The 22370-nt window shown below is 24.9% G+C and overlaps 1 protein-coding gene across 1 annotated transcript; it reads left to right on the forward strand.

The window, feature by feature from the left end:
* Positions 1-305: 305 nt before the first annotated feature.
* Positions 306-14964, forward strand: LOC145840913 (striatin-interacting protein 1-like). Its single transcript, XM_082948265.1, has 18 exons — positions 306-450; positions 3867-3969; positions 4265-4423; positions 4840-5012; positions 5683-5813; positions 6223-6420; positions 6883-6927; positions 7447-7596; positions 8217-8449; positions 8964-9111; positions 9377-9537; positions 9774-9900; positions 10334-10469; positions 10862-11001; positions 11340-11544; positions 12633-12711; positions 13444-13536; positions 14426-14964. The coding sequence occupies exons 1-18, from the start codon at positions 306-308 to the stop codon at positions 14535-14537; spliced, it is 2538 nt and encodes an 845-aa protein (XP_082804391.1). The 3' UTR covers positions 14538-14964.
* Positions 14965-22370: the final 7406 nt, after the last annotated feature.

Below are 22370 nucleotides of genomic sequence, written 5' to 3' on the forward strand. Positions count from 1 at the left end.
ATTTAGTTTGCTTAACATTTTCGTTTTGTAACTGTAGTTTTAGTTTAAACCAACGATAATCTCTAATTTGTAGTTGCAATAATACTTTTAAATATTATTTTTGAATACTCTTTTGTTTAATAAGGTTTTTCATTAAAATGAAGATGTGTTCATTGTGTTTAAGTTTTTCATGTAGTGCACTTCAATTTACTAAATATATATTACATTTTAAGTTGTATTTCGTTAAGCAAAGGTGAATACCCTCAAATGACACTTTAAAAAAGTAAACAAAGTTATACTACTAAGTAAAAACCAATTTCAAAAAGATGAATGAAAAGGACACAGATCTTGAATTTCAGTATGATGACTGTGATGCTTTCGAAACTGAGATAGCAGAACTCTATTCATATTCCGAAATTCCTGAATTTGAAGAAAACAAGAAAAAATTTAGAGAGTTCTTGCTGGTAGAAGGTAAAAAAATGTTTTCATAATTTTGTAGCTATTTCATTGACAGACAAAACTTAGATATTTATATGTTTAAGTATCTTAATTAGTATATCTTAGTTTCAAAGTGTATAGATTTGTATTAGTAATTTAAAACAATAAGTCTAAATCTTTGACTTAATTATTTTCAAGATTATTTGTAATTGTATTCTACCATCAAAAAAAAAAAAAAAAAATCACACAGTACGGATTTGCATTGGAAAGGATTTTAAAATTTGCCATTAAAAATGTATTCAAACATAAATTTTACTATATTTTGCTAAACCCTTAGTCTTAGAAATTTACATTTTACAATATAACAAAATAAGTTATTACACATTACAGGAAAATATATAGTCTTATAATATATAGCTTATGGTCTTGATCAAATAACCAAAGAAATCTCCAATGAATTTTTTAGGTAGACAGTATAAAACAAATTTTCTTGCACAAGTTTAAAAATATAACTGCTATTGTAATTCTCTGAAGTAAATAGATAGAACAGTAGCTTAACCTCTAAATATTGTTTTCAATAAATTAATAGAATTTAACAAAATGAACAAATAAAGGAAAAGCCAAAAAAACAATAAATATATTTTCTAGACAAATATACTTTAAGGAAATTAGGTAATAGTTTTTCTTTCTTAAAATAAAAATAATTTTACTGACTCTTATATGAAAACTATAAGTATAATTATGCCAGTTTAGTAGAAAATAAAAAAATTGATCAATCTTTTATGTATAATAAGCTATATTGAAAACTTCCAAATCAATATTATTGACAGCAAGTTTTCCATTCAACTTTCTTTGAGTCCGAGAAAATTACTGAATATTTGTCTCATTTTTTGAACTAGAGACCTTAACTTTACAGAAAATATTCCCTGTATATTTTTTAAATAGATGACAAATAAGTTAAATTTTTTATTATCTAAAAATATAACTTAAAAAAACTAATTGAGGGTGCAACTTTTCAAGGTAAAAAAAATTTTGGTTAATTCTTAAATAATTAGTGGACTAGTAAGTTACTATAAAATAACTTTAGTCAAAATAGTCAAAAATATTTGTAAAAATATATTTTAAAAGAAAAGTTGTTTTGGTGTGCACCTTCTATAACATGAGCCTATTGAGCTCACAATTTTAACCGATTAAGATTTAAAGTTATGTTTGATTTTTGTAATGGTAAAAAAATTTTAAATAGCTACAATAATACTTTACAACATAAACTCATAAAACCTATGTGTCCTTAATTACGTGTTTTTTTAAATATCTGACAATGCTAAATTAAATATTTTTTGAAGTTTACCAAGAAATTTTTTTTGGAGATACACTCAAGTAAAACACATGTCTTTCAAAAATAGTTTCATAGCTTATAAAAGCTTAGTTAGTTTTTAGGTAAATTGTTTTTAAGAGACATACTGTGTGTGTGTAATAATTAAAATGATATTTTAAGTGTTTATTATGCAGGGTTGCCACTCGGTCAGGAAAAGTCAGGAAAACTTAAAAAAATGACAAAAGTCAGGAAAAAATGGAGGGTTTTGAAAAAAAGTCAGGAAAAGTCAGGCAATTTGATTTAAAAAAAAACAGTTTAAACTTACAAAATTCCTTGTTTTCCAAAGCCTTTAAATGTTAAAAATTAATTAGAAGTCCGTTAAAGTCAGAAAAAATTTCCAAAATTTTCCTAGAAATTTACAAATTTTTTTAATTTTATTTCTGATCCCTTCACCTATTATAAATTAGTAAACATCCTTTATAAAACTGCAAAATTTTTCTATTAACATATTGAACAAGTTCCCTACTTGAACAAGCAGATTTTGTAAGCTTTTTAGTATTGTAATCTGTAGCAAGGACACTTCCATAGTGAAACTGTGATATATACACAAAAGTTTATCTAGCATAATTTTAGAATCAAAGTGTTTTTTGTTTAAATAACTGAGTTCTTTATAACTAAGCAGTTAGTTTAGTATTTTAAGTAACAAGTTAATGTGTATACTTTACCTCTTTATAATTTTTACAAAGTTGTTTAAATTTATAAAATAAATTATAAGAGAGGTATATGCCAAGACTACTTATTATTTGTATTTTTTGTAGAGTAACTTAAGTTTTTAAAATAAATAAGAGCATATCTATTTGTTACAAATTTTGTACTAAATGATAAGAGGAAATATTTTATACAACAGATATATAGTTTACTTTTTTATGTCTTTTTTATACAGTTACTTAAGTATGTTCTTTTTTAATTGATTTTGTATTTAAGGATTTTATATTAAATAGTTTGGGTAATATTTTATTAAACCAATTGAACAATTAATATAAGTAAAACTGATTGAGAAAAGTCAGAAAATTTTTGGTAAAAAGTCAGGAAAAAGTCAGGAAAAGTCAGGAAATTTTTCTCAGCTTGATCAGTGACAACCATGATTATTGATATTATTAAAACTTCATTATTAAAGTTTTTGTAAGAATTTTATTAAATAAAATTGTTTTCAAGCATTAGTTGTTATATAAAAATAACAATTGCACTGCAGTTAAAACATTTATGCACTTATTTTAAAATAAATCAACAAGTTTATTTTAATTTTAGTTCAGTTAGTAACAATTTTTTAAAGAAAAATCTATAATTTTATTCTAAGATTGTAGAAAGTTAGTTTTTAAATTTCTAAGAAATTATTTTTTCATAAAAACTAAAACAATATGTTTTGGCAATATTTATTTTTCATTCTAAAGCTGTTTTCTTAAAATTGTTCATAATATTGTTAACAATTTTTACTAACAATTTGTAATAAACTGATTTAAAAACAAGGCAAAAAATGGATTTAGACTTTTATATTTTAATTTATAAAAGTTTTCCAGAAGTATCTAACCCAAGGTTTCCCAAACTTTTTTCTCAAAATACCCCTAAACAAAAAATAAAAAAGCTTATGGCCCCTCCAACAGGATTAGTAAGCAAAACTACAATTAAAAACACCTAAGAACTTTTTTTTGCTTTTCATTATCAACTCCAGAATATCTAGTGTAAGTTTCAAGTTATGACCTCATGGCTCCTTTGCTCCTCATGGCCCACTTTGGAAAACTCTGATCTAACTTAACATATTAAAAATTATAAGGTTGATTATTTATTTAAAAATTTAAATTTTAATATTTAAGTAAAGTTGTTTGTAGTTTATTTATTATGCTGTTAAACAAGAGCTAGTATTAATTTTGTTAAATTAATTTAGGACCTTCCTATGGCCATAACTTGTCAACAAGATAAGTTGAAAGTTTGTGATGTTTTTTACAAGGTGAAAAATATGTTTACAATCCACATTTCAAATACTTAGTTAAAGTTCACTTAGGAAATCATTTTAAGTTTAAGTTAATCTCCAACATTTTAAATGCTTTGTTTTATTTAAAAAACAAGTTTTTTTTAGATAAAGACACATGGATAGCACTAAATAAAGAAGAAAAACAAAATGTAGTTTTAAGTATTTTAAGATTTTGTCAATTAGAAGAAGATGAAAACGATGTAGAAAGGTAATATTAAAATAATTGTTAGTTTTTTATAACTTAAAAATTATAAAAACTATTAGAAAAAAAGGTTAAAGTAAAAGAGAAAGTTTGTTTTTAAGTGCATTTTAAAAGTCTAATATGTGGTAATCAAGTAATAAATGAAATTAAAACTTGTCTTAAGTTTTTATTTTTGAGCTTTAACATGCTTTTATTAGTTAAGTTTATGTATGAAGAAATCTACCAAATTTATGTTTTAGCTTGTATATTTAAAAAAATCTTAGTTGAAAAGATACAAAAACAATTTTTAAAATCTTTATAGAAACAAGTCCATATCTGCACTGTTGTACTTAGCCCAGGGTGTATTTGGTGAAGTTAAGGATAATGAAGAGCAAGTAAAACTCACCAAAGAAAATTGTTTCTTGCTTTACAAGCTGGGAGCATTTGATGTGCTCATGGAAATACTAAAGACTGAGCTGAAGTTTGTAACTAGTTTTCTCTATTAGCAAAAAATTAATTTAATAAATATAAACAACCAGCAAAAACTAAAAATGTTTTCAACTTATTTTTACCTAGTTCGAAGTTATTTTTGTTCCTATTATTAAGTTCTTTTTTAAATATGTTATTTTGTTCCATTTAATGTTGACAAAGATATGTAAATTTATCACAAAACAATTTTTAAGAAAACCTGTTATAATTTTTCAGTACTGTTTTTACTGCAATAAAATTGTGCAGGCTAGTTCTTTGTAAGTTGTTGAAAAATTTACTTAAAAAACATACTTTAATATTTTGTTAATATTTCTTGATTTATAATGGCCCTGCTTAGTAGTTAAGTATGAAAAATTGTGACCAAAGTTTGTCTATGATGCCTGTCTGTTAGTTTTTATATTTTTCCAGCAAACCAGTATTGAAACCACGTGATTCAAATGAGGAAGCCTCGTTAGAGGACAGCAAAATATTGAGACAGGTATTGAGTGTGATATACACAATGATTGAAAGTATAAGAACAAGTGATTGTGATAATTGTGAAGACATTACAAAGTTGAGGGAAAGGTTTATAAAACAATTGCGTTAGTTTTGTTCTAATCGGGTAATAGTTGTAAGAATGAACAAGGAGTGAATGTAGTGATTGAAATTATGCTTTAAAATTTAAAATGTTAATAAATAATCAGCTTTAGTTTTATAGTAGCTAAATTTAAATTTTAATGTAATTCGAATTCGAGTTAAATAAAATACTAAATTAATTTGTTTTATATTGTATATGTAACCATTGTAGTTAAAAACATTTGATAAACTTTGAAATACAACAAACAAATTTGTGATAACTTAGATGTTTAATAGCTTAAATTTCAATAGTTTAATCTCTTTTAATTTCACTCATTATAAATTAGTTTTAATTTTCTTAAATCATAACAGCATATATATAGATATATATATATATATATTTAGATGATAACTTAACAACTAAAGAAAAAAAGTGTTACCTACCTTGCTACTAATTAGTTTATAAAAAATAGGTTTATTATTCAAATAATGTTAGTAAAATAGAAAGTTAAATAGAGATTATGAACAACACCTGTCCTAAAATAGTTTTCTTTTTTTTTAGTAATCCAGCATAAATTTTTATATCATAAATTATTCTGATAGAAAATATAAATTTTAAAAATAATTTTTTTGTTGTACGTGAGCTGTGTGATTTTATAAATAATTATAATAAATGAGTTGAAAACTATACTTCAGAGTCCAACTTGGAAGATGGAGAAAACTCACTAATATCAATTCTTTTCACCATGGTTTCAAAATTCTGCCTCTTAAACTGTCCTTCTTATCCAATGAAAAAAGTACTTCTTCTCATATGGAAAGTTGTACTTGTAAGTTTTATTTGTTGACCATTGTAGTGATATATTATAATTTAAACAGTAATAAATAGAAACTGTATGAATAGTGCAAGTAATTCATGTGTATTTATGGTGATTAACTCTTTTTTTAATACAAATATGAAAATAAACTGTCAATAAATTTTAGGGATATTTAAAATAAAGAATATTTTTGAGTAAAACTTCAGAATAAGCTAATATCTACAAGTATAGTTTTAACAAATAAAACTTACAAATTTTGTAAATAATAATATTCACAGATAAGTTTGTAAAAGATAGTTAAAAGCTGTTTTTTAAATAAAGGACAAAAAGTAAAAAAAAAATACTATAACAACTTTCTTACTACATATTTAGCTTTGATAGAAAAAAATATATTTTTTAGAATTTAATAATCTTTCAACAGACAAGTTTGGGAAACTTCCAACACCTTCAAGACGAGAAGAAGAGATTGAGATTGTCAAAACAACTCAAGTTGCTAGGCAACAATGGGAGTGAGGACCCCATTTCCATAGTAACCAATATGCGGGCCTCCCAACCCCCCAATGCAGCCCACGACATTCTCATGCTTAACAACTCTGTTGCCAGGCAACGTAGGAAAAGGGTTGGTTTAACAAACTTTTTTAGATAAAACAAAAAGATTTATTTATTAAAAATTTGGTGAAGCTGTTTAATTTTTTTTTTATTTGATAACAACTACTTTGTTTTCATTAGCATTTGTTACTTTTAAAAAAAGAGTTTTTGGGAAACTATCCAATACCTCTTTGTCTAATAGTGTATGAAAATGAATTCTTTGATAACCTTTTGTGGTTTCTTTCACTTTGTGTTTTAAGTTTTTTATTAATTTTTAGTCTTCTATCAAAAGTACATTCTTTTAAATAACATTTTTGGCGTTTATTAATCAGTTTTAAACAGAATGCATAAATAGTATCGTTTCAAAATGATATTTGATGCAAATCTTAAAACACTTAGTTTTATGCAACTCCAACTAACTATTGCAAGTTATTTTTTAATTGTGTGTTGTTTGTATTTAATTTAGTTTCGTTTTAATTACAACTAATCATAGATGGTCAATATGGAACCAGAGGCACAGAAAGCAACTTCAACTGAAGTTTGTTTGTTTTGATTATTTTTTACTAGATAATCATTTAAAAGTATGTATTTAATTTGTTTATTTGTATAAACTTTCATGGGCGTATAGTAGGGGTCAAGGTTGTTTTTAACAAATTAAGATTAGCTTTTCAACTCAGATTAAAATATGAATTTCAATTTCAATTTTGTACCTCACAAAAGTTTAATAAGTTTTTTACAAATGTAAATTTTTTACATTCAAACTTTTTCTAGTGCAGTTTTTTTAAAGTTATTTTACCTTTTTTTGAGGTTAAAAGTTGTTGTTTTCCTTCTTTACAGGTGCAGAACCTTAACACTTCAGATATAAAAACATTCAAAATTATCAAAAAATAGTTAGATATCTAAAAATAACATTGTTTTGCCTTCTAGATTTTTATTTTAAAATGATTTAACATTGCAAGTAATAAGTTTTTAGTGAACGTTGAAAATAAAAACAACCTTGTTAGTCAAAACAATCAAATAAAGCAAAAAAAGTTTTAATTTTCAAATTTCCAACCAGGAAAACAAAGCGAACGTGTTCGAAGAATACAAGGTGACGAGCATAGACGCCGCAATCAACCAACCAGATCAAAGTGTTGATAAATTGAACCAATCAGATTCCAGTGTCGATGAAAAACCTTCAGTGGAGGCAGTCCCGCCTGGAGTTATAGTTTGATATATAAATTTGTACAAATTATTTTTTTCAATATTGTTTGTTCGGTTTAAAAAAAGTTGTTTTAAAATTATAGATTTGTTTTTTACATATTTTATCATAAAAAGATTAGTTTGAACTAATTAAACTGAGGTTTACTAACAAGCATTTATAAAATATTAAATCGTATGTCTAATATGTTTCATAAAATTAAATTTAACTTTATTGACTGTTTGTAGATGTTAAATCTTGTATTCTAAACAGCAAGTTATTTTTTTTCAGTTGTTTACGTTAATTCATTTAATTTATTTTAACTATTTAAACAGCAAAATATGCTTAGTATACTTTTTCTTACTATAAAATAAAAAGTCAATTTTTTTTTTATTGCTTTTAGTACAAAAATTAAAGCTCCAAAATACCTTTAATTTTTTTTACTGACAAGTTTTAATATCCATTACAATGTTAATATTTGTTAAGTAAAATATTTGAAAAACAAAGCAATTTATGACTCTAACTATAGCAACTTGTATTGTAAATTTTTTAATTCATAGTAAAAATTTGTTTGTTTCGCAAAACACTTTTGAGATAATTATCAACTGTCCTACCAAAGCTTTAAAAACAACGTTTTTGATTTCCAGACGCCAGCAATCTTTAGCAAGCCTAAGCAAACATCTCCCGATGAAACAACAGACGTGGGTAAGGTTGCTAAGAAGCTGGTTGCCATGCAACTGAAGCAGAAACAGGAGGTTGGTAAGGAGTTTCAGGTGGAGGTGCCCACCGGGTTGCCATGGGAACCCAAGGTATCAGACAAAGACCTGAACAATTTTCTGTCCACTGTAAGGAACAAGTTCATCGGGTACACTTATAACGGGTTTGTTGAAATTTTCAATTACATTGTTAATATATATTAGAAAACAAGGTTATTATTTAAACTTGATCACTTTCTACAGACCCCACTTGAAGGGCTTTTAAATAATTTATCATTATAATACGATTTGAAAAATTCCAGAACATCTGTTTCATAAAGAATTTTTTCTGTCTTTATGAATTATATGTTCTGGAATTTTTGAAATCGCATTTTTTTAATAATTAGTTTATATATATTATAAATAACTTTTATGTCATGATAAATGTCAAAAACACAAATATTTAATACAATACAATTTTTGGGATTCAAAATACCAGTGTGATAAGGTTTTCACTTCACTTTCAATTTTTTGCTACATTATATTTCAGAAGTATTAATACATTTTTGTAAAGTTGAAGAATTTATTTCTTAGTTTTATTTTTAATATTTTAGGTTTCGGCTCATTTTCTGTATTTACTGTTATTTAAATTATGATATTTGTTAAAAGTAGAGTGCAATATTTCACTTTTTATTTAAGAGACACAGAAACGGTATCAGGATTACCGAAACCGACTCAGGAATCAGTAGAAATTCTGAAAAGTCATTTATACACATCACTAACATCATTGCAACTCAAGTTTGAACAAAAAGTACAGAAATATCCATTCACAGCTGGTAAAACTGAGGTTGGAATATTGACTGTTTTTCTACAGTTTTGAATTTTTGTCAACAATGTAACAGGTTCTAAGGTTAACAGTAGCTAGATTTTCAGTACCCCACTTTTTTGGTTCAGGTTTTTTTAGTGTTTAAAATATTGTGTTCTATGTTGTCCTAAGATATTGTTCGTTGAAATATGTTGTTTCTTGTTTTCCTTAACTTTAATTGAACATATACAGAATACAAAGCTTTAAAATTAAATTTATGTTTTTTTTAATGATCACAATTCACCAGGTAATAAACGACACACCAGCAGAGAAGATGTACCAAGTATTACTGGTGAATCTACCCAAATACATAATTGCATTGTTGCAAATATTACTTGCAAGTACTAAGAATAAGACCGAACCCAATTCAGTGAATGTTCTGTCAGATCTGCTACCCAAGCATGATCTGTTAGTTTAAAAGAACTTTAGGGCTTTACTTTTTTTATTAGAAATATTATCATTTTAATATAAATAAAGATAAAGTTCAAAGTGACAAGTAATAATCAAGTATTATAAACTTAAATTATTTAAAGTATTTTTTTTATTTTATTTAAGTCACACAAATTGTCATTTTGTATGATAAATTTATAAAATTTAATATTTGTTTAAAACGTTTAAATTATTTTACTAAAAATGTTAAACAGGTTAACACATTCAGAGAAGATGAAATTAACAATAGATGCTAGTAGACATCGGGAAATAATAATTAAATCAATATCAGCTACATTGTTATTGTTACTGAAACATTTCAAACTAAACCACGTTTATCAAGTATGTTTGTTTTAATTGAAATGATAATTAAATCAGTATCTGCTACTTTGTTACTTCTATTAAAGCATTTTAAACTAAATCGTGTGTATCAAGTATGTATTTGTACTTACTTAACTTAGCTGATATTGTTTTTACATTTGAATTAAGTATATGGTATTAGTACTTATAACATAAATATTAAAAATGTTTACTGTCTTAAAAATATAAACATTAAGAGTTTTGTTTTAGTATTAATAGAATATATGATGAGTGAAGTAAAAAAAATAATTAATCATAAATAATTAAAAAAATTATATTAGAAAAAAGAAAACAAATGTTTTCAAACTGATTCTAAACAAGTTTTTAAGTTAAAAAAGTGTTTAAAACTAATAGTCATCATCTTTATTTATTATTCAATCATTATGTAATTAAAAGTGCACTTTTTTTCTCACAGTTTGAATACACGGGTCAACATTTAGTATTTGCAAACTGCATTCCACTCATACTGAAGTTTTTGAACCAAGGAATACTGCAGTTTGTTACACTGAACAACACTGTTGATTGCCTTGAATTTCCAACCTGTGTTATTGGTTTGTTGTTTTACTGATGAAAATATATTTTGATTATTTTTAATCTTATAATTATACTTTTTGATTTTTTCTTTTTCATTTGCTATGTTGTGGTGTTTATAAATGAGTGTGCTCATCTGGGAGCTAATAATTGCTTTGGTAGAAAAAATAGTTGACTATTAAACATTCAAGTATTGAATTAGTTATTGTTTAAAACTGACAGATTAGTTAAATAATTTATTTCTGATTTCACTGAAATATTTCTATAGTTATTTACTAGTCTTAAAAAACGTGTGAATTATCTTAACCATAGTATAGGCTGTTAATTGTTACTCATTAAGCATGCAAATTTTTGACGTTATTTTTTATAGCTGTATAGTGCATATACAAGTATTTTCTTTTATCACATACAGGTGAAGCAAGTACTGAACTATCTGCCGAAAGCCTACAGAATTTAGACACAGCAAAACCGAACTGGAAAAATTTGTTTTCATCAATAAACTTACTGAGAATACTAAATAAATTGGTCAAGTGGAAACATTCTAGAACTATGGTTTGTTTTTACTACAAAAACTTTGTTGTTATTGATATATTTTTTATGTTTGCATAAAGATAGCTTGTAAATATGTAAACTCTTGTTTAACTATATAAAAAACATTAAAAATTTTATTAATTTATTAATTTATACTAAAACTTTTTTACTGCATTATTGTAAATTTTTCATAATATGGATTCTTATTTAAGTGCTCTAATATTAGTGATATTTTCATAGCTTTATTAGTTGCAATACCAACGGATTTTGGTCGGTTTTTAATACGAATTTATACTGAATACTTAAAATCTATACGTCTAGTACTGTTAGTAAATATTAATTGTACAAGTTTCTCACAGATGCTGGTAATGTTCAAATCTGCACCGATACTGAAATCAGCACTGAAAGTACGCCAAGGAATGTTCCAGTATTACGTGCTCAAACTCATTAAAACACAAACCAAGTTCCTGGGTAGACAGTGGCGGAAGTCTAACATGAAAATACTCAGTGATATTTACCAGAAAGTCAGGCATCATTTGAACGATGACTGGGCCTTCGGAAATGGTTTGAATATTTATTATTCTTAGTTTGAATTTCAGGTTTTTGTTAATTTTTTGAACGCATAAAAACTGTTTATTGGTGCATTAACTTAATAGAAATGGAAAAATAAAAAGTTTGATTTTGTTTGCATGACAAATTAGTGTTTGGTTTTTGTTAATTGTTTTATTTGATGTAATTTCTAAACTTACTTGATTAATTACTTAACTAATAAATAAAAGGTAAATTACTTTAGAATATATTGGTTGTTTATTTAAACCAGGGTTTCCCAACAGAGGCAACTTCGTCCTTTTGAACAGTTTTGATAATTCTAGGGGCAGTTTTAGATTTTTCGGCAATTAAAGAGTTTTTGATATAATTAAAGTTCATCAAGTATTCTTGGTTTCTATTAAAGAGTATAAAAAGGAATAATTGACTGAAGGCTTTAAACTTACACTTGATCTTGTGGGGTTTTTTGAATTTCTGTTAAGGGAGCTGTTATCAAAATGAACTGGGAAACCCTGGTATAATTTCCAATTCAACATTGAAATAGGATGACGCGTTATGACGTAAAAGAGGAACAACATTAACTTGACTATTTAAAATTTCAGCTTGTTAAGTTCTCTTATTTAAACTATTAATAAGTTGTTTTTGTATAAAATATAATTTAATAAGCTTATGTTATTCCTTACCCTAGTAACGTCATCACGCGTCTTTTTTATAATATAATTAATAAAAAAACTAGATTTATAGTAATAATAAATATGAATATTTGTACTATTTCATGTCAGAAGAACCACAGATTTACGAAAATTTCTCGAAGGAGCCGTTATTTAATATAAATAATAGAAAATTACGTAAGTTACAATTAGTATCAACATTTCAACCCATCACTTCTGGATAAAGAACCTAATTTAAAAAAAATAAAACTTTTAAATTTTAAATTTTAGTTTTTTTAATTCAAAATTTTAAAAACCGTTTTTTTTAGTAATATCTATTTTTTAAATTGGACCATGGGCTTTCTTCATGGGAAAAAGTAATGACAACGCTATGAAAATTAACTAAATAATCACTTTATCTGTTATTTATGTACAAATCTATAAATTTTTATTTAGACGTAGATACTGAGCCTTGGGCGTTTCAACAAGAAGAATATGTTCTCAGGTCAGAAGTTGAAGGATATAACTACAGGAGGTAAAAATGTTTGGTAATATTTAATTATCAAGTATTGCTGGTATAATAAAACTGGTCAACATGTACATATTTACAAGGTTGCCATAAACCCTGGTAAATTTGGAATTTAAGATATTATAGAAAAATGAAAAACCTTGAGTTTTAAACAATTTTTACATGTAAAATTTTTACAATGAAGTTTAGATTAGGTACAAAAAATCTATCATGTAAAAAACTTTTTCAAGTATAATTTAAAACTTTCTTAATTATAAAACACTAAAGTAGCATTTCAGTATATTTTAATATTTTAGAAACTATTAAGAATTTCTTTTACCGTAAGTTTAATTTTGTAGGTCAAAAAAACTTGTACTGTCATAAAACATGGAAAATATCAAAAACATGGAGAAAATCAAAAAATTTTTAGCAACTTTGTGTATATGTGATATTTTTTCAAATACAAACATATAGTAATTACGTAATAATTGATTTATTTGTTTATAGGTACAATACAACAACTACAAATCAGCATTTTAGCGATGTAAATAATCGTCATCATATATACTTACACTTATTATTCTTTAACAGACACAATACAACTACCACAAATCAACACTTTAGCGATGTAAATTATCGTCATTATATATATTTACACTTATTATTTTTTAACAGATACAATACAACTACCACAAATCAGCACTTTAGCAATGTAAATAATCGTCATTATATATATTTACACTTATTATTCTTTAACAGATACAATACAACAACTACAAATCAGCACTTTAGCGATGTAAATAATCCACATAAGAGTGTCAACAGTGATTTGGAAGAAACACTAAAACTAGAGTGAGTACTTCATAAATTAGTATCAGATTGTATAGTTTGTTTTAGTATTACGAAATAATCCAACTAATCTGATCATATAATGACCAAAATTAAAAATAACTCTAAAAATTTCTAGTTGTATTTTTTAATACTTTTGTAAGCTATTATAACTTTTTACTAAATTTACTATTATTTGTCATTATTAAAGTACTTTAAGTTATCTTTCTTTGATTTTTTAACAAAATAAATGACAGATACTTGATTTTGTAAACTAATGGACACAATTATTAAAACGAGTGTTGGTCTACTGATTTTTTTATCATACTAATGCTAAAAAATAATTTTATTTATTTTCCATTGAATTAATTTTTTAGGAGTTATAACAATTTTAAACGTAAATAAACTTAGTTTTGTCTGTTTTTCGACTTTAACATGCAAACTTAAAAAGCAAAAATAGTGTTTTTATTAACTTACAGTACGCAGTAACTTTGATAAATAAAACTATTAGATTTAAGTTCAACTAAAATGAAGTTGTTTTAATATTGTATACAATCATAGTTGTACTTTTACTATACTTCATATATTTTTGTTAATACTTGCCATCAAGAATATTACCAAGCATGTGTATCCGTACAACAGGGTTTCCCATTTTTTTTTTCAAATGACTCCCTTTAAAGAAATTAAAAAAGGCATGGCCTCCCTCAACAAAATTACTCAAAAACTACCCTAAAAAACACCTAAGTCCTTTATTTATTTTGCTCTTCATCTGCAACTTGAAAATATCTAGTGAAAGTTTCAAAATATGACCTCATGCCTCCCCTCCTACCCCTTTGCTGCTCTAGGTCCCCAAGGGGGCCACTCTGTCGTACGATTTTGTAAATGTGTGAAATTAAATTTTATTTCTTAACAGTGTGGAATTACCGTACGATTTCGAGCAAACTTATACGAATTGGCTGGATAGGGAAGTTTATATGAGTGAGACCAATTGGGACGAATTACTCAATCTGACAGCACTGATGTGAATTATATAATGAAGATTATTATGTTTGTATATTGTATTGGTTTCTAATTTCAAAACAAATTGTTTTTAGGCCAAAAAATATCCATGATTATTGAATATGATAAGAGCATTTTGTTTTAACCCAAAAAAAAAAGAGTTGATTTATATAAATAGTTTGACACAACATATGTATGTTTTATGGTTTAGTAATAAAAAAAGTTATTATCTCAAAATATTTTTCAATAGTTTTAGTAAAAGTGTGAATGTGTTCGGGTTGTATTTAAGATTAAACAAATAGTTTTTTATATTGATTTTCTTTTCAAACTACTTCTTTTTTATATTGTCATTTTGTAAAATGATAAACAATTGTATAAAGTTTGACTGCGCTGTAAATAAATTACGACAAATTTTTTTTTTCCTAATGCTTGAAAAAATTGTAAAAAAAAATCTGTTTAAATTAATATGTAATTTTAATGTACAAATAATATTTTTATCTTTGTTTTATCAAAAAACGTCGTATTTTTCTATGTATTTTTTCCACTGTTTTCTTTATTTGCTTATTAAGTACACAATCGTATTTCTTAGTTTTTCAAACTCTTTCTTATGTTTCAATGAAATCAAAAACTTGAAAACTTCTACAATTTTTGTTTTAATTTATAGTCTTCACATACCTCTGTAAAAAATAGAAATAAAAAAATATTTTTTTTTTAATAGAATTTTGATTAAATTATTTTATCAAACACTATTTTTAAGTGATGTTTAACTTACGAGTACATTAGTTGGCTTTGTAAATTAGTCAAATTTTAATTTTGTCTGTTTTAATTTAAAGTATAATATTGTTTATACACTTTTTGAACATAACCACTAATAAGAGTATTTAAAAGTTAAATGCAAGCAACTTTTTTATGTTATAATTTTTCTTTAAATGCAAAATGCTAGCAGACTGCAAACAGTTAGTACCTCTTATTCAAGTTGATCTTTCTTTTAGCATTGGCTATCTCTATTTTTTTATAAAACACAAGTCTTGCAGATGTTGTGTGTGTTTCGAGGATTTGGCATTTGAAAAACAACAAAATATATTATGACATAAAATGTAGCATTCTCCACCACATCGGGAAATAAAAAAACAACACACACAACATCTGCAAGACTTTTGTTTTAGAAAAAAAATAGAGGTAGCCAATGCTAACAAAAATGTTTATTTTAATAAGAGGTACGAACTGTTTGCAGTCTGCCAACTCTTTCAGAAACTTTAAAACTTAAACTATCACTCGTTAATTATTATATTAAATTATTTATAATCGTTAGGAGTCAACTTCGCCTCTAGAAACTTATTTTACATTGAAATAGGTTCTTTATTATAAGTTTTGATGAATACATAAACCTTATTTTATAAACTTATAGCAAAAACAATTTTTTTCAATTTGTACATCAGTTTAAACAGCAAGACAATTACGTCATAAAAAAATTTAAAAAAAAAATTAATCTTCAACACTCTAAGAATCTAAGTAAAACCTTTATTAATTAAAAGTTTAAGTTTAATAGTATGTTTTTGTTTTTTTGCAACTAACTTTCATTTGAGTTCGGTTTATTACTATTTTCATTTATCTAGTTTTTAATCTCTAGTTTCTATAAAGATCTTAAAAAGATAATACAAGTATCAAAATCTTGCTCAAGTTTAGTAAAATAAAGTTTTGTTTTCATATAACCTACTTTAGCACTAAAATTTCGTTCTCTTTAGTAAAAATTAAAGTATGACAAAATTTTATACATTACATGTTTGTTTTGCTTGACATAATCTTTCAGGGGTCGATTTACATAAGTAAAACTTTAATAAAAATAAATAATTTGATAACCAAAAAACTATTAAAAATAGCAATAAGCTTAACATAACATTTTACTCTTTTTTTTTACATTGGTAATTGAATATAATTTACAAATTATCTATTTATTACACACTTTTAACAATATACAATTTTGTTGCGAACTGGGGTTAGCAAGCCGAATCTAGTCTCACCCATATTATATAACAGAATTTATATAACTTATACTTAACGAACCAGCAATATTTTTGTCTTATTAGGTTTAATTATCTAACGGCTGGCGCTTGTTCACAGATAGTTTTTTAGTTCGAAGCTCTTTTCATCCCTTATAATATGAAAAGCTAACTAACACAAACTAACACTTCACAATACGTCTTATACATTATGACACTCAAGACTGGAAATAAAATTTTTGTTTTTTAATGTTGGTAGTTTAAACTTTTATAGTCTACCGTGAACTGATTAAATTTTTCAGTTTTTTTGAGTGGTCAGCTTAAACAAAAGCACGTGGTGTACGACTCGATGACCGAAAGGTTTTTTCGTACACCAGGTCCTTAGACCAAAATTTTTGAGCGCTTTTTTCATTGTTCAATAAAAAATGTGCTCAACCACTGAGCTAAAACAAAACTACGGGCTAAGTCTGGGTTCTGTAAAACCTTCGGGTCAGATTCTACCACGCAAAAACCTCCGGCAAGTAACTTGTAGCTTCTAAACAAAAAATGCTAGTTTTAATATGCAAATTTAGTCAAATATACAATCTATTTGTTTTTTGGTATTTATAAATGCCCAAAAATTTATTACTGTTTGTAATTTGCATAAATAAAACGAACAGAAAAATCTTTAAACATAGATTTCAACCAGAAAATGGCCACTCAGTTTCTCGAGCATTACATATTTAATTAGTACAAGCAACCGTTTATTAACTATTCAGTGTTCAGTAAGTATAGCAATGTTAGCACTCCTACAACAGTAGTACAGCTAAATTAACTTTAAACGGACAAAGTTTTATTTTTAAACGAAAAGTTTAAACGATTATTGCAAGAAAGTAAATGCATTTTAAAATATTTTTTAAATCAAAAGACAAACTTAGTTTTGAAGATTCAGTTTTGGTTTTATACTACTATTTTATTATAACGGTGTTTTAAATGTAACAAAGGTTAACAAATATTAATCATACTGTTACTAGAAAGCATTTTTATAATATTTTTATTAAGTTTTGTATTTTATTTCGATTTTTTATAGCTCAAAAACTTTTATATAAAAGTATTTAGTAATTTAATAATTTGAGATGACGTTTATATTTTGTACTTATTTATTAAAAGCAAGATGTTTTCAATCATAAATAATATAGTTGTATTTTTTTATTTAAGTTAAGGTAATACCACCATTTACAACATTTTTGATAATAAATTTTAGAAAAACATTTCTCAAGCTTAAAATACTTTTGCAATTGAAACTTTGTTAAAAAAAGTATGATTAAATACTTAAAAAGCGGTTACTTTTTAAAATTTTTAAGTAATTCTTAAATATTATTTGAAAATAACTGTTTAGAAATCAAGGTTAAAAATCTAAATGCAAAATATTTTTACAATATGTTAACTTTTTTATTTAAAGTATCAAAATAAAAAATAACTCATTCGGTTATTGAGCCAAAACAGTTTAATTTAACGTCATGTCCAGGCAAGAACTGCATTAAAAGTTTAAGTAAATATTTATTATTTAGTAGTTTAAGTAAGAAAATTTATAAAAATTATAATATTTTACCCAAAAAAAATTAACATTTAATTGCTGCTTTTCAAATGTGTAAGTTTTATTTTAAAAAGTCTAGATTTTACTAGTAGCTATTAAACCAAAATGTAACATCTATGAGGCTAAACTTGTGAACATTGAATTTTAAGAGATTGTCCAAATAAATGCTGTTGGTGAAAAGTCTTAAAATCAAAGTGTCAACTTTTAAACACCACTTTAATGTAAAAAGACTCAATTTAGGCTAAAAAAATGGAAAAACCTTGAAATTTAGCTAAAAAACTTATAATTTTGTACTTAATTCACTTAAAAACTTGGATTTTTGTACATAATTACTAAAAAATTGGAGTTGTGAAGAAAAATCACTAAATAATTTTGAAAATTTTACATTTCAAGTAATAATATGTAGATTTGCTATCAAAAATCTATCATATAGATAAAAGTTTTATGTCATCATCAAAAATTTGTTTTATTAAAAAACACCTTTTAAGTAGCTGTACAGTCTGTTTTCAATGTTGTTGTTATACTATTTAACACAGTTTAAAGCCTTAACAGGGGTGCCACACACTCAAGGAACTCAGGGAATTTTGATTCTATTTTTCAACTCAGGGAAACTCAAGGCAGTTTAGTTTTTTTTTAATATCATGGAAGTTTTTTTCTAGTTCTAGAATGAGATTTAGTTAATCCAGTTTATATATTTTGTTTTAAAAAGTTAGTTTTATTTACTAAGTGCCCATTTAAAGTTTTTTTAGCCTTGAGGCTAGTTCTTCAATACTCTCAAAATTAACACTGTAATTTTTTTTTAATTAATAAAAATCTCAATAATTTGAAAAAAAAATTAAGGAAGTTTAAGTTTACTCAGGAAAGTTTTTGGTCACTAAAGAAAGATTTTTTGACTCAAAGTGTGGCAACTCAGCCTTAAACTTAACTTAAGAATAAAAAAAACAATTTAGGCTTAAAAAACCTGGATTTGAAAAAATATTAAAAAAATGCCTGGAATTTTGGACAAAATTCATTATATAAAAATTTATTTTGTGATATATACCCTATACAATTATAAAATATCTCAACTCCAAAATAATAAGCTAAAAAATTCTAAAAACTTTCTTTAAATATTTAGGTTTATTTATATGCTGATAAGAAAGCACAGTCATTTCAGAAAATTAGAGGTCCATGAAACCATAATCTGAAATATACACTAGATATTCTGGAGTTAATGGTGAAGAGTAAAATAGATATCTATATCTCAGAATATCTATGTATATTTCAGATTATGGTCTCATGGACCTCTAATTTACTGAAATGGCTGTGCTTTCTTATCAGCATTTAAATAAACCTAAATTTTTAAAGAAAGTTTTTAGATATTTTTAGCTTATTATTTTGGAGTTGAGATATTTTATAAGTGTATAGGGTATATATCACAAAATAAATTTATAAGCATTGTTTTTACAGTTATTTGTACTTCAATTTTTAAAGCATTAAGTGTTTTATAATTTCTTTTAGTAGTAAGCTAAACCCATAAAATTCTATTAACTAGGCAATTGGTATCATTATTACCCAAATGTATTTTCTATAATTTAAATAATTATCATAACCTCTGAATGTCATAAATGTTTACTTATTTTATAAAAAACTTGAATGGTTTTCTTTTTAAAACAAAGTTACAATTTTCTAAGTTTTTTAGTTTCTGTCATACAAAGTTGTCACACACTAAAGATAACTCAATAACTCAGATTAGTTTAATATTAAAAAAACTAGTTCAGACTGGTTTGTACTTTTTTGAAAAACTCAAGCTTTTTAACTTTTTTTTTGTTGCAAAATTCAAGTTAGTTTGTATATTTTATTCCAAATATCAATCTATTTTTGTGACTTTTTTTTTTTTAATTTTTTGGAAAGTGTTTTTATTGAGTTGTATTGTTAATATTTTATATCTTTAAGTATTCATGGTTGATTAATAGTTATGTTTTTTACTGTTTAGTTCTACTTATTATTATTTTTTTATTATCTCTTATAAGTTCTGTATATTTTGGCATGACTCAAGCTATTTTTTGGTCTCTTATGATGGCTTTTTTGCCTCAACAAGTGGCAACAACCTAAACATTAATTTTTCTTAACCCTAGTAATATAGTTTTAGAATCAAATGTTTTCATTTATTTTTTATATATTATTATATTTAATTATCTACTAACCAAGTTTTTAATTTTTATAGTACAATTTTCATTTATATATTTTTTAATTTTTAACTCATTTAATTTTAATCAAACATCATTTGTTTAATTTTCATCATTTGAATAAAATCTTAGTATTTTATTAAGAATTTTATTATTAGAGTACAATTATTATTGATTAAGTTTTATATTAAAAAATTCAAAATGCCTTTAGCAGAAAAATTCTACAAATTCAAAGATAGTAAGTATTTTTTGAAAAAAAAAACGTTTACTCTGGTTAGTTTAATATAAAAAACTCAGGTTTTTGAAGAACTGTTAAAAATATTTGACTAATTTTCTGTTAAATCTTATCATTAAGCAAATTAAGTTTACAATATTTTTTGTTTCTTAAACTTCATTTGAGTGTTTAAAAATGTGAGTTTATTATCTTATCTTGTTATTGGATAAAAATAGTTTTGGTTAATATTAATAAATTACTTTAGTATATTATAATATAGTAAACTTTTATTAGTTAAGTTGAAAGTAATTACATAGTTATTCAATATTATTTTATAGTTGTTAACAATTACATTTAATCTTATTTAGCAATGATGTACAATGAAAAATAAACCTGATTACTCCTGGACCATTTTTGAAAATATCAACATTTGGCTTTAATACAATCATAACATAATGACATACATATATGTTATGGTGTCTGTCAAAAATAAAGTATGGAAGTATATAAACACAGTTTAGAAATGCTTTTGACTTTATACATAAATATGAGACTATATTAGTCAATGTACAAGTTAACTGTGCAAGAGGCTGAAATTTTTAAGGTTATTTAATACATTAAAGCTTTTTTGCTTGAAAGACTCAATTTATGTAACTTGTCATTTCAACTAGGAAAATTCAAGTTATTTATTCTTTGACATATTTGTTACAGAGTTGCCAAAAAACATGTGATCCTAAAAAAACCTAGAATTTTGTTAAATTTTAAAATATAATGTAGTGAAATTTTGATTAGGTCTGAAAATCTGTTATATAATTAAGTAATTTTATGTATCATAATATATTTTTCAATATAAAACTACACTTAAAGTAGCTTTACAGTATCTTTTTAATGTTATTCTACTATTGAAAGCATTTTTTTAAAATAAAGTTTAATTTGTACTAAAAATGAACCAAAAAAATGTTTTTCTGAAACCCTGAAGAAATTAAAAAAAAAGCTTTAACAACTATGGTATTAACCATATGTGTTAGTTTTACTGTAGTAACAACTCAATCTTTCAATTATTAAAATAAATAAATGTTACTACAATAATTCTGTGGTTAATAAATAGTTAAAAGTAAGAATTATAGATTGGTTGTAGTAAAATTTAAGATTTCAATATAGTTTAATGTTTAGTATCTTATATCAACATAAATATAACAAGCTGACATATGTGCAATAATCTGCTTCAATATGACTCTTTTATAGCAAGCTCAACCACATTAAAATAAAGTTATGTTATATTAAACCCTTTTATATAAAAGAATATTATTGATTATGAACATTGTTATAAGGTGAGATGATAAAATATAAAAATTGTTGATTATTTTGTACTGGAAAAATTAACTTACTTGTTTCCATTTATTTTAAAATGTTGAATAATATTAAATTAGTTAACCATAAAGCAAGTTGATTTAATGCAAGTTTTCATTTCTAAGATATAGCATATAAGCCAGCCACAGAGAGTGTGTAGAGATTCTAGTCAAGACATTCCAGAAATAGTTCTATAACTTAACTTAGATTTTATTATATTGTTTATTGCAGTGCTTCTGAAATGGGGTTCCGCGGAACCCTAGGGTTCCGCGACGCCTCTCAAGGGTTCCGCGAAGCCTTTCGAAATTTAAAAAAGAAATTTGAAAGAAAAAAAAACATAAACATAAAACTTCAACAAAACTTAACACATAAAATGGAAAACATATATAATTATTGCATTCATTGATCTGCTTAATGTGTATCTAGCGGTAGGACTTTTAATGAGTAATCATTATTATAATTTAATTAATAGGTGACCTGGTTGCGCAATTTTTTTCAAATTTTTTGAATTTCTATTTTTAGTGAAGTCATGAAAATATTGGTATTATCAC

Source organism: Thalia democratica, chromosome 7 (assembly GCF_965202585.1).
Source record: "Thalia democratica chromosome 7, ktThaDemo2.hap1.1, whole genome shotgun sequence".
In the NCBI taxonomy this organism is placed as follows: Eukaryota; Metazoa; Chordata; class Thaliacea; order Salpida; family Salpidae; genus Thalia; species Thalia democratica.